General features: G+C 42.5%; 1 protein-coding gene across 6 annotated transcripts in view; it reads right to left on the reverse strand.

The window, feature by feature from the left end:
• Positions 1–13,943, reverse strand: part of LOC126252976 (uncharacterized) — an 802,035-nt gene that overhangs the window by 22,051 nt on the left and 766,041 nt on the right. For 2 of the 6 annotated variants that reach the window (XM_049954001.1, XM_049953996.1), the window contains 2 exons: positions 2,532–2,589; positions 2,218–2,274 (listed from right to left, as the gene is read on the reverse strand). In XM_049954001.1, the coding sequence (XP_049809958.1) occupies positions 2,258–2,274; positions 2,532–2,589 (75 nt within the window). In that variant the 3' untranslated portion in view covers positions 2,218–2,257. The remainder of the gene's footprint in view (positions 1–2,217; positions 2,275–2,531; positions 2,590–13,943) is intronic. The other 4 variants (XM_049954000.1, XM_049953998.1, XM_049953997.1 and 1 more) reach the window with 3 other exon arrangements.

Raw genomic sequence — 13,943 nt, forward strand, 5'->3', positions numbered from 1 at the left:
TTCATATGTGTGGGCGTATACGAGTATGTAACAGGTATACTGTTGCGAAATCGATATATCGTTGTGAAATCGCTCTTGCAAGTAAAAACTTTTTTTGTCTCGTCCACAAGTTGCAATTCATCCAAAGTTTGTATCCTCATTCATGTAAAAGATATAAAACAAAAAACGAAGCTCTATCCGAACAGTCCGGTCCAACGGTACCGATCGACCACTGTGTTATCCTTCGCTCACCATTGAGTGATACCTATGGGTGGAGGATGACACAGAATGTGGATATGGAGAGGCAATTTCCTTCCGGCATTTGTCAGTTTTCGTGGCCGGAGCCGTACATTTCTGAATCAAATAGCTCCTCGATTGGCCTCTCAAGGGCTGAGTGGACCCAACTTGCCAACAGCGCTCCACAGATCCAGACGGTGACCCATCCAAGCCTGAAAGTGCTTAATTTCGGTGATCTGCGGGAACCAATATGAAAACTGTGGTATGGCCTAGTGTTGTGAAATCGAATGAAGCTCTTTGAAACATCTTATAGTTTAGCCGTCTGTAATAGCATTCAAAAGCACTTGTCTTCCACCATTTATCACTTATACGAGATATTACTGTCATTTCAAGAAGCTGTAAACTCTATTTGCTTCAGACATTTAGGGGTGATACATCACTTCATGGAGAACAACTTCTATCAAAGACGAAATGATCGCTGACGCTACTTGACGACGTTACACGTCGTTCTTTATTGGTTATGCCCCTGAGAGGCAGCAAGCAGTAGGCACACTGAAATATGTGTCGCCTACAACCTAGCAGACTCGCTATGGCAAAAAAGGCATTTCTGGCCAAGAGAAGTCTACTAATATCAAATACCGCCCTTAATTTTAGGAAGAAATTTCTGAGGATGTACGTCTGGAGTACAGCATTGTATGGTAGTGAAACATGGACTGTGGGAAAACCGGAACAGAAGAGAATCGAAGCATTTGAGATTTGATGCTATAGACGAATGTTGAAAATTAGGTGGACTGATAAGGTAAGGAATGAGGAGGTTCTACGTAGAATCGGAGAGGAAAGGAATATGTGGAAAACACTGATAAGGAGAAGGTACAGGATGGTAGGACATCTGCTAAGACATGAGGGAATGACTTCCATGGTACTAGAGGGAGCTGTAGAGGGCAAAAACTGTAGAGGAAGACAGAGATTGGAATACATCAAGCAAATAATTGAGGACGTAGGTTGCAAGTGCTACTCTGAGATGAAGAAGTTAGCACAGGAAAGGAATTCGTGGCGGGCCGCATCAAACCAGTCAGTAGACTGATGGCAAAAAAAAAAAAAAAAAAAAAAAAAAAAAAAAAAAAAAAAAAACTAGTCACGTGTTCCATATGACAGGGTGTCCTCCAAGCTAAGCCAAGTCAGTTAAAGTTCCTGATTCGCATCGGAAATGTCTTCCTTAGTTTTAGTGACATTCATTTATAGAGATTTTCTCGTTGGAAAAATACTTTCAGTTTACTTGGATAGGCCGCGCGGGATTAGCCGAGCGGTCTAGGGCGCTGCAGCCATGGACTGTGCGGCTGATCCCGGCGGAGGTTCGAGTCCTCCCTCCGGCATGGGTGTGTGTGTTTTTCCTTAGGATAATTTAGGTTAAGTCGTGTGTAAGCATAGGGACTGATGACCTTAGCAGTTAAGTCCCAAAGATTTCACACACATTTGAACATTTTTTTTACTTGTGTACGTAGTATGCAGCAACCCTGATCAGTAGATCCTGCTACTTCGGTGAGATCGCGTCGTCCCGGGGTCAGCGAACACTATACGACTCCTAGCATCTCCGCGAAGCGACACTGAACATTTTGTCTCTAAAAAAAATGTTCCCATGACGATATCTATCACCTCTAGATATTTCATTACTTTGGGATACGCTGTGTATGATAGTAGTATGCCTTTTACTGGCACACACTAAACAAGCACCAATGATGTGTGCGCTTCTAACAGTATTCCACGTCTCACTCTTTCAACGTAACTTCATAAAATAAAAGGGCAAACACCAACACAGTGAACAGCAGTCCCACTGTGATATTGTGGACACAATTCTTGAATCTACAGGACGTTTATGTAACCTTCATTGAAACCTCTGTATTCTGCTTGTTTTCAATCCTGATTCGATAACATTCATGATAATTACAAACGAATGTAAAACAGTTTAGGAATTTTGAGAACTAAAGTTCAACATTTTCTTACCACATCGTCGCATCTCGCCTTGATGCCAAGGAGCTCGATGTCACTGGCATAAGAAACCTGGGGTTTAATAAAGAATTTGTTTAAAAAACTAAAAGAGAAACAAAATTAAGGTTTTTGAAATAAAGATTTTGAAATAGTTTTGGAAATATAAAGAAAGAAAGAGAACCACGGTCTTAATGGACGCGGTATTCAAGGAATTTTATTGGTCTGACAATCAAACAGAAACTTAAGATTCACAGTCTCTAAACTGGAGTGAAAAGTTAAACTTAACATTTAATCGGACTTTCCACTGATTTCATAGGAGTCCCACTTACCTCCATCTCTGTCTCCGGATGTGAGGCAACATCGGAGAGCGTAGAATGGCCATTGCTGCTGGAACAAATAACAATAACTTATGTTGAAGAAATAACATTAAAGAGTGCAGTCTATGCTTCTTAACAAAGACGTGAATTATAGCAATTACTGTCAAGTGATCTACGTACTTGAGGTTTCAGTCAGTATACGTCTACCTCTGTTCGCTCGTAATGTTACGTGAGAGCTTCTATAAATTACTTAATGTATTTGCCCAGTCGCATGTTTAAAGTTGTCAGTTCCCTTGTATCAGTACAATTCGCAAACAATTATTTTGTCGTTTTCTACATAAAAGAGATGTTTTTGTTCCAGCAATCAGTATTCTCTAGGGAAAACGTAATGGAAACATGATAAAATTAGAGCGTAAGTGTTGCAGCACTGCATGGCACATGGAAGTAAACGGGCACCTGCGGTGGATGTCCACTCAAGATGACGTCATCTGTGTCGGAAAGGAGCCACTATTTCGAAACAATGCACATTTAACATCGGAAGGATCGATCTCAATTGGATCAGTTTGCGTAGGTCGGTAATTTAATTTGTATTGTATTTGCACAGTATCTGCACCAGACACTACAAAGAAAACCTTACGCCAGCGAAGAACTAGAAAACACATCACCCAAGACGACAACGAGTTTACAGACAGCATCAAACTAAGCAACATGCAGGAATGTATTCATTTATCCATGTTGAATGAGGTTGAGTTCTATGGGCGAAGAATGAATTACTTGAGAAAGTTCAGCAGACAGCCACTTTTATGTAAAGTTTAAAGTAATACAGGCTACATTTTGGGCTTTTACCATGTTGAAGTTGCATCGTAGACCTGTATCTTCGGTAGTGCAACTTTTTTATCGACTGCTTTTTGGATGCTGCAGCTGCTCTCGGTTCTGTAATTCGCGGTGCATCAGTGTTTGAGCTAAGCACATAAAAGCGGAGAATGGAGCTACAAATCACAGAACAATAGGTAGCTACAGCGATGAAGCGTTATGCTAATGAATATCTAAAGTATTATGCAAGTTCGAGAAGGATGAAAGTGTCGCGGTGCAGACGTAGTACCGCGACGCGAAGGAAATTAGGGGGCAGAGTGGTCCGCTTACCGTCCCGAAGGCACGCATCTGGCGACACAACCGAACGGGAAACCCTCTGCAAGCTACGCTGCGGTCACAGTGGAACTGAATCGGTGGATTCGGCCGACGATCGACATCGGCCGAAGACGGCCGATCTTTGCTAATCGGTACACTACTACGAGGGCAGTTCAATAAGTAATCCAACACATTTTTTTTCTGAAACAGGGGTTGTTTTATTCAGCATTGAAATACACCAGGTTATTCCCCAATCTTTTAGCTACACAACACTATTTTTCAACGTAATCTCCATTCAATGCTACGGCCTTACGCCACCTTGAAATGAGGGCCTGTATGCCTGCACGGTACCATTCCACTGGTCGATGTCGGAGCCAACGTCGTACTACTTCATCATCCGCGTAGTGCCTCCCACGGATTGCGTCCTTCATTGGGCCAAACATATGGAAATCCGACGGTGCGAGAACGGGGCTGTAGGGTGCATGAGGAAGAACAGTCCACTGAAGTTTTGTGAGCTCCTCTTGGGTGCGAAGACTTGTGTGAGGTCTTGCGTTGTCATGAAGAAGGAGAAGTACGTTCAGATTTTTGTGCCTACGAACACGCTGAAGTCGTTTCTTCAATTTCTGAAGAGTAGCACAATACACTTCAGAGTTGATCGTTTGACCATGGGGAAGGACATCGAACAGAATAACCCCTTCAGCGTCCCAGAAGACTGTAACCATGACTTTACTGCTGAGGGTATGGCTTTAAACTTTTTCTTGGTAGGGGAGTGGGTGTGGCGCCACTCCATTGATTGCCGTTTTGTTTCAGGTTCCAAGTGATGAACCCATGTTTCATCGCCTGTAACAATCTTTGACAAGAAATTGTCACCCTCAGCCACATGACGAGCAAGCAATTCCGCACAGATGGTTCTCCTTTGCTCTTTATGGTGTTCGGTTAGACAATGAGGGACCCAGCGGGAACAAACCTTTGAATATCCCAACTGGTGAACAATTGTGACAGCACTACCAACAGAGATGTCAAGTTGAGCACTGAGTTGTTTGATGGTGATCCGTCGATCATCTCGAACGAGTGTGTTCGCACGCTCCGCCATTGCAGGAGTCACAGCTGTGCACGGCCGGCCCGCACGCGGGAGATCAGACAGTCTTGCTTGACCTTGCGGCGATGATGACACACGCTTTGCCCAACGACTCACCGTGCTTTTGTCCACTGCCAGATCACCGTAGACATTCTGCAAGCGCCTATGAATATCTGAGATGCCCTGGTTTTCCGCCAAAAGAAACTCGATCACTGCCCGTTGTTTGCAACGCAAATCCGTTACAGACGCCATTTTAACAGCTCCGTACAGCGCTGCCACCTGTCAGAAGTCAATGAAACTATACGAGACGAAGCGGGAATGTTTGAAAATATTCCACAAGAAATTTCCGGTTTTTTCAACCAAAATTGGCCGAGAAAAAAAATGTGTTGCATTACTTATTGAACTGCCCTCGTACATGCGCGGCCACAATATAGCCGGTCTCATTGCCCGAATGTACAGATTTCAGATAAAAGTCGGTGAAAATTCATATGAGTTTTTTCTTTCGGTCATAATGGCCAACACGACACCAAACGTGGACTGTGAGAATTTGATAAGTTTAGTAAAAAGGAGTTTGTTGCATCCTGAGTATGAAAAATATCATAACAGGGATGTAGTTCGGAACATGTGGACTGAAATTGCAGGTTTATTGGAAACCACAAGTAGGAAAAATCTTTATCAGGAATTTTACGTGTGAGTTATAATGTCGAAAAGTAATTTGATCAAGCGACAAGAATGGCGTAACTTATGATTAAAGTTACTGTAGTGGATCTTTCTAGGTTGTGGTAGGTGGACATTAACCGACTACAAATTATTACTACTGCTTACTGGCGTTTTCATGGCAGTAGGCTGCTGGTTCTGTTACATGAAGTGATTTGCAAATGTAGTGAACGTATGCGATTCCATTTTACAGTGCTTTAGGTGTTCAGAGCATCTTATTCTAAACTCTATGTTTCTTTCACACGAATACTGAATGACAGTCATCGGAGGTTCATTGACGTATGTCGGCACAGCTTCAGATGAATTCAGCAAAACAGATTTCGAGCACTTGCAGGGGTCTGATATAAGGTCTGTTAAAAAATCCGACTCACATTAATGGTGTAGTTCTGGCTCAAGTAAAACAAGTGATGCTTTGTGTGGTGTCACCGCCAGACACCACACTTGCTAGGTGGTAGCCTTTAAATCGGCCGCGGTCCATTAGTATACGTCGGACCCGCGTGTCGCCACTGTCAGTGATCGCAGACCGAGCGCCACCACACGGCAGGTCTAGAGAGCCTTCCTAGCACTCGCCCAGTTGTACAGCAGAGTTTGCCAAAGATGGATCACTGACAATTACGCTCTCATTTGCCGAGACGATGGTTAGCATAGCCTTCAGCTACGTCATTTGCTACGACCTAGCAAGGCGCCATAGCATTTGATAATTAATATTGTGAAGCTTGTACAGTAACGAGAGATGTACACCAATTGTGGATTAAAGTTAAGTATTCCAACAGCTACGTACTTTATTTGCTAGACTCAAATCCTTTAACTGTTCCAGACCTCACGCCAATCTGCGTGAGCTTAAAAGCGTGCATTTCGGCCTCCTCTAGCAACTCAGTGTTGGCTCTTCTGCCACACTTCACTTTGATATTTGACATATCGTGATTACGTCTTTCCATTGGTTATGCCTATGCCGCCCTGTAAGAAGTATAGTTACAAAGTTTTGTGTAATATGTGGGATGCTGTTTACAATGCCCAAAATACTAATTTAAAAGCTAATATTTTCGGTTTTTCACTCCAAATACTTCGAAATTTTTAATGTATTCCATACCGAATTTTAGAGATATCTTCGTGCAAGTGCACTAAAAAACACTGTAATATAGCAGATTTCTTTTATTAAAAGCTACACTCAGTCTGAAATAAAACTGTCACGAGAAACACTTGTTAAGTCCTTTCTCAAATCCTCTGGGCATGTGTTCAAAAAGCAGTGAATTTTGCAGTACTAGAATGTGATTATGTAAATAATTAATTAATTTTCACTGCTTTTAGAATAAAGTGAGCTATTGTGCAACCACAAACCTACTTTTCAATAATTAAATAATATTTACTTTTAGAAGTTTTATCCATGCACCATAGAATAGGAACTTCTACTTTCAACATGTAAATTATGTATTTTAACATCATTCGTAAAACCTTTATATACCGAAGTCGCCATTGTAGCATAATAAACCAATCTCCGAATAACAGGTTTAGGTGGAATCTTTAGTGCAGAGTAATACTGGAACTGTATATTTTCGTAAGACGCGGAAAATGTAAAACATCAGTTATGGCATGTTAGCTTCAAAGGTGGCGGCCTCTTCAAACATTAATCAGTGGAGAGAAAGAAAGTTGTGTTACGATATATATTACACGCTGATAATTATCGATATAGCGACTAATCGATTGAATACTGAGTATAGAAAGTAAAATTTTTGTGTGTCTTTATTTGACTTACTGGCGCTATAGTTGTCATTTTTGCAGTACAACAAGGAATATATTAAAATAGCCTTAACTTAATTTCACACTCAGTATTACAAATGGGCACCAGATTTAAACATGAATGTTTCTACATTGAATATTTATGAAAGTTTGTTACTTCCGTGTGTCTTTTCTACCGTTGCAAATAACAGGTAGGAGGCGCAAAACGAACACGGTTGTCGCCATCACTGTATGAGAATGGTGGAAAGTACCACTCCCCGCTCCAAACTGTGAGGCAGAATGAGCGCTCTCCTTATCCCCTGAGCGCCAGGATCGAGAAGACATATGTCACTGTAAAGTAACGTAGACTCGACAGAGGAGCCACACACATTACTACACTGGCATTTAGTGGAAAACCTAGTCTTGCTGTCTGAAATGTTTATGGTAAGTACAATATTTCATGCGCAAAACACATGTCAGAAGTAATGTTACTTAAAATCCGTATTGATTGCAAATTTTTTTTTATTCATATGACCGGTTTCGGTTCATTCAGAACCACCTTCAGATCTGATATTTCAGTTACAGGAGTAACCCGTCCAAATCCAGCAACTTTCACATGCTACGTCACATGACGTAGATGTGACGTAGCATGTGAAAGTTGCTGGATTTAGACGGGTTACTCCTGTAACTGAAATATCAGATCTGAAGATGGTTCTGAATGAACCGAAACCGGTCATATGAATAAAAATAATTTGCAATCAAGACGGATTTTAAGTAACATTATAAAATCACTGATTGCTGTTATCCCATAAGACATTATGTCTGTTTTTGCAAACATGTCAGAAGTGTTTCATTCCGAAAACTTTTCTTGGGTACGGACGGGCCAAAAATTTTGTTATTTCAAAACATCGATATTTTTGCTCGATGTTGTCGATGTCTTGATGTTTTTGCCTCGATACTGTATTTGCCTTTTATTTGCCTGTATATATCGCTATTCATGAAAATCTGCCGATCTCCACGTCTGACCACCCTCGCCGGTGCCATTGTGAACACCGACTTTCGTCAACCTGTGATAAGACTCTCGTGAAAACCTGTCACTGGAACACGAATGGACGTGTGCGCGCTATTTATACGCACTGAACAAGCTACCAATCAAGTTGTAGTTCATGGCCATAACCAGACGGCCGACGTGGTGCTCCGCTCGCCCCCCCCCCCCCGCCCCCCACCACCCGCCCCCACCCCAGAGCATCCGTCGTGATTGTAAGACCACCACTTGCACCCATATATCCACAGTTGGAGGCACCATACTAGTCCGGCTGCCTTTCAGTCCTATCCAGACAGAACGCGGCCTGGCGTTGCGGCTCAGACCGCCACAGTGGTCGAGGCGCACAGCGGCAGAGGACGCCACGTAGCACCGTGCCTTAGCTACTGCTGTCGCTGCGTCAGCTGTCACACTGTGCAAGCGGCCGACATCTCGTTGGCAGCTCGGATGTGTGCTGCCTCTGCTGTCAGTATGAGAACACAGTACTTAAATGAGCCAGCAGGTGCACACGGCCGCCTGCTGTTGTGGCGGATCCGTATTCCGAGACACCTCGCCGTGTGCCCCAGCGGTAGGCTGGATTCCGCGGCGTGAGATCCGCCCGATGTCTCAACGATGCATGGGGCCAACGAACTTGTGACGTCACACTAGTCGGCTTCCGTCACACTTCGCGAACGGTCGGCCCCGTGCAGGGCCCACGGGAAATCAATACGTAATTGCAGTACAACAGAGGTAGTGCCGGAGGACATACGATGCCATATGTGATCTTATTTATCTTCGGCCGGCCAGAGTGGCCGAGCGGTTCTAGGTGCTATAGTCTGGAACCGCGCGGCCGCTACGGTCGCAGGTTCGAATCCTGCCTCGGGCATGGATGTGTGTGGTGTCCTTAGGTTAGTTAGGTTTAAGTAGTTCTAAGATCTAGGGGACTGATGACCTCAGAAGTTGTCTGATAGTGCTCAGAACCATTTTTTGAACTTATGTCTGCTGAAGTTATTTAATTTGGTCTTGAAGCAGCCGCTGAGCTAAGACTTTTTCATTTATTATTGTGTATTACTTCCGAAGAAACCATGGTCAAGGGCCAGCCGGAGTGGCCGAGGGGTTCTAGGCGCTGCAGTCTGGAACCGCGCGACAGCTACGGTCACAGGTTCGAATCTGCCTTGGGCATGGATGTGTGTGATGTCCTTAGGTTAGTTAGGTTTAAGTAGTTCTAAGTTCTAGGGCACGGATGACCTCAGATGTTAAGTCCCATAGTGCTTAGAGCCACGTGAACCGTTTGAACTATGGTCAAGGTTTAAAATAAACGTAATTTAGTGCAACTGTGGGCTGTTTTTCATTCGAGACTATTTCGTAACGGTTGCTGTTGTCGCTGCCATGATGAAAATAATGCAATATGTAACCGAAAAGCTACCCACTAAAGGTCTTAAATTTCTCGTGTGCTGTCGAAAGCTTACATGTATTTCAGTCCGCAGTAAAGAATTATTAAACTTTTCTGGAATAGTTACTCGCTCTGCGCTGGAAACGGGTGCTGCCACTCCTAAAACCTGCAGTGTCACGTGCTATGACGTACGCGCGAAGGCCTGCTTTTCTCGTGGGCCTCGAACGATGCAGTAACGACCATTTGAGCGAGCCGTGGCTCTAGGCCATAGACAGCGTTCTGCCTGGTCAGGCTTTCAAGATAAGACGGCACTGAGCGGAACTGCACTGCAGCAGAACTTTCAATCCATAGCCCGCACCAGAATTATGCGACACGACACGATCAAATATTGTTTGTATGTTTCAGAACGCACTACCCGGCAGCAAAACTTCGCGGCGCAGCACTGCGTGGCAAATTTGACCAACTGACGAACTATGGCGCGCCGTGCAACGTCGCGCAGTATTGTCGCTAGTGCGTTATAGCACGTCTCGCGACACTGTACGTCAGAGTGGTAGCTCTTTTGAAGTGCGAAACGAAATTTTGTTTACCAAAATGGCGTTAGACGAGGTAAAGTTAATTGTATGTATAAGTGGATAACCACAATCATACGATATGATCTTCAAAATAAACATTGTATGAATAATACCAGCAAAAGCAACGTTTGTAAAGACATAGCCAAGGAACTTGAGAAAACATAACGTAAGAATACCTGCCAATTACAGTTTTAATATTATGGAAAGAACGATTATTTTATTTTTTTATAACTGAATGCTTTTTTAAAATTTCTTACTACTTCTTTTCTCATCGGCGACGTTCCCTATTTACCGAGTGGCTTTGCCACACCAAACTACCTTGCAGGGAACTGAAATAATCTTTTTAATCTATCCCGTATCTAGATAGCGTTGTTTACTAAATTGCCTTCTATATGAGGAAGATCTGGTAATTGTATCTCTTCAGCGACTTCAATGTCAAACAACACTGTATCGTGTCTGAGAAAATTTTGCAGGGCACAAGGGGAAAGAAACACGTTCTCTACATGTTCCCGATTGAGACAGATCTTGCGATAGTAAATCCTGTTTTTTCGCCACGATATTCCAAAATTGTTTTATGAAACTCTTCCGGTTCTCCCACGTCTGTAACCATATAGTTTTTTGGTTTGGTTATTTAATTGTCAACCACAATAAGGTCTCATAAAATGGTTTTTAATGGAAAATGTCGTCTCCAACAATCACGTGAGACAGTTGAACTCTCGTGGACGGTAATTTTTTTAGTCTGGTGAGGTAAATGTCTTTGTTTCCAGTTTTGTTGCTGAATATGGCAGTGTACAAATCCCAGCATCGCTGTTCTTTCGAAGGTCACCAACGTACACTTACCATATATTACGCACTGTAAGACGCTACGGACTATAAGACGCACCTTAACTTTTAAGAAATTTTTTAAATAACATTTTCACCATTTTTATAATTAGATTGCAAAGCCAGACTGAAAAGAAATTCTTAGTTTATAATACCGAACTGATCTTTAAAATTCATGAAAATCGTCACCTTAACTTTCTTCTTCCTCTACGCCATCATCGTTGTCCTCTTCACATATAAGATGTTCTTCACTGTAAGTTTTCACTGCCTTCGAGGGCGTTACTTATGCCGCACCTCTTGAAAGATTGAACAATAACCTCTCCTCTCACTCTACACCACGACCGTTCTATCCATTAACTCATTTGTTTGATTGTCGGTCGTTTAAAACCTCCTTTCTACGTTAATTCATGTTGGTTTTGATCCGTCATCCATTTGTTCCATTCCTCTCTCATATACACTCTAAATTTTTTTTTTAACAGTAATCTCTGTATAACGTTGTCGCAATTTCGCTTTCAAGGAATTTTTCAAATGACTACTAAACTGATCTAGCACAGGAAGAGAACTCTTCTTCAATAAAGCACTTTTACTCCTCCCCCACACTCCCTTAATCCATTATTTCATATCAGCTTCGTACATCCAATCCTTGTCACGTACGTGTACAACACCTGGAGGTATTTCAGAAGGTTTTTCGCCGTTTTCCGCCTCAAAATGATCATTTGATTAAATTAAGTACCGTCAGCTCAACATGAAAGGACTACATTTTAGTGCATTTTTTTCGTGCCAATTTCATTTTATAGTTGCAGTTTTAGCACCTTTCTTGGTAAAAGTGCTGTTACTCGCCACAACAAATGTCAGGGTAGTTTCGTACATATTCGCTGTTTGTCTTAGTTCCACACTGGTTTCTTTCGACGTTGCCCAAGAAAAAGGTGGAAAGGAAATATTTTCTCTTCATACTTTTGTGGGATTTTCTTAGATATTTTGGTTTTGGTTCGCTTGCAAAGTCCATGACAAACCAACGCCACCCTTAAAGTATGTTAAGTTCCACCTAGCGCTACCTTACGGTCGTGTGTTTGATTCTTTTTTGTATTAATTCCAATGTCATTTTGACGGCATCCTTGAATCCATTGCAGTCCGTCATCTTCTAGTTTTGGCCATTCTGCATTTAGTCCTCTATTTGTACATTTAATCTTCCTCATTTTTTCATCAGTTCTCCCTTACTAGCCCGCTAATCGGATATGCTATTACATTCAATCTATAGCCCAGATCATATGAATATCTTTTACTTTTTTCCATTACGAAACTAGCTCCGAATAAAAATATTGTACTGATACCGAGAAGACAAATCACTTCCAACTGAAGTGCAGTGAAGCCGTAGACTGCAATGACGCATCGTAGTCAAGACAGTGTTCTTGGATTGTGATGGCGGCGCGGGAGAGAGACAGTGTTAGCAAGCTTGGGAACGCCCCCAACACATGTTCGTCACATCGGTACACTGCTGATGCCAATTGAATGCAATGTTGCCAGATAGAGAGAGGTATCCGGCGGCATCGAATATGTGACCATTTATAAGACTGGTGGGAATTTTAAATGAAACACTGGACATTTTTATAGCATAAGGCGCACCAGAATTTTGGAGGCAAATTTTTCGAAGAAGAAAATGTTTCTTATAATCTGCAAAATACTTTATAGAAATTTATAGTCTCTTTCCAGAACTTAACAAAGAAATTATTATCACATCCAAGACACTTTCGGCCGTTTTTCTCGGATATTGCTCAACGACTTACATACACTATTTGCTACGTATCTCGCGCCGCTGCTGTTCATGTGTGGTATACTGAATAGAAGCGCGCCGTTCCGCGCCGCTCAGTGCAGTCTCAACTTCACTGTCCAGCGCTGCGGAAGATACCGACAGCTCCGGTCCAGCCGTTATCGGCAGCCGCCACAGACCCGCGGCGTCGACGCCAGGGTGCGCTCACCAGACGAGGTGATCCTAATTTGAATAACTTGCAGATCGGCTCTTCAATCACGGAAGATATGCTTGGCCCCCATCCTCAGTCATTCACTGTTATGACCAGCAGGACTGCGGCTTATAGGTCAGAAGTCCCCTCCACAGCCGGACGGCTGTGGATTTGCAGCAGTGCTGGTGGCAGCTTGTAGAAACTCGTTGAATTTGCCAGAGCATACTGCAACTTAACACACCTGGTCTTCCACCGATATCCGTAATACAGATGGAGTGGCCTAAATCTGAGAATGAGCTTGAGGAGGACAAAGGGTTTATATCAGGCCATGACGCGATCTCCCCCACTGAATGTGTTCTCGTTTTCTGAATTTGTCACAGCTCTCTGCTGCACTATACTTTAACTTCAGAATTTCAGAGCATTCCTTTGTGCGATGTCTGTACCATAATAAGAGTTTTTACGACATCTTTAAGTGACCAAATTCAGTCACCTTAAGGTAGAGCGTTCTTTTTCTCTGCACTGTTGTCAAAGTACTGAATCAGTTGTTCTTGGATTCCCTCTTGCAGAGTCTGATGAAAGGAGCTCCCAGCTTCTTTGTGCTTCGGGCTTCTCGTGTCGACACTTGGCTACGACAGCACTGCATAGCCGGCAGACACGCCCCATCTAGCAACGTCTCCGTTAGCTTGTCACAACAATTTATTCCTGCGTTTATTTGGTATTCTATTGTGTTACAGTTCCTTTTATTGTAAAGGATAACTAAAAATGTGTAACGTACAATGGTAATTTTTGATACTTTTTCTAATAATTTTAGAAAAGTATAAATATTGCATCATTTGAATTTTTATTTTTTTAAATACATTCTTATACATGACAATTTGTAATTAAGATAATAATTACAAAAGACATGGCTATTTAATGCACAGCGATACACCTAGAAGACTTACAGATAATGTAAAAGGAATTTAAATTCTTTTACATGTTTTATATGTGATATATGAATCCCTTTGGTCACACGGACA

Source organism: Schistocerca nitens, chromosome 4 (genome assembly GCF_023898315.1).
Source record: "Schistocerca nitens isolate TAMUIC-IGC-003100 chromosome 4, iqSchNite1.1, whole genome shotgun sequence".
In the NCBI taxonomy this organism is placed as follows: domain Eukaryota; kingdom Metazoa; phylum Arthropoda; class Insecta; order Orthoptera; family Acrididae; genus Schistocerca; species Schistocerca nitens.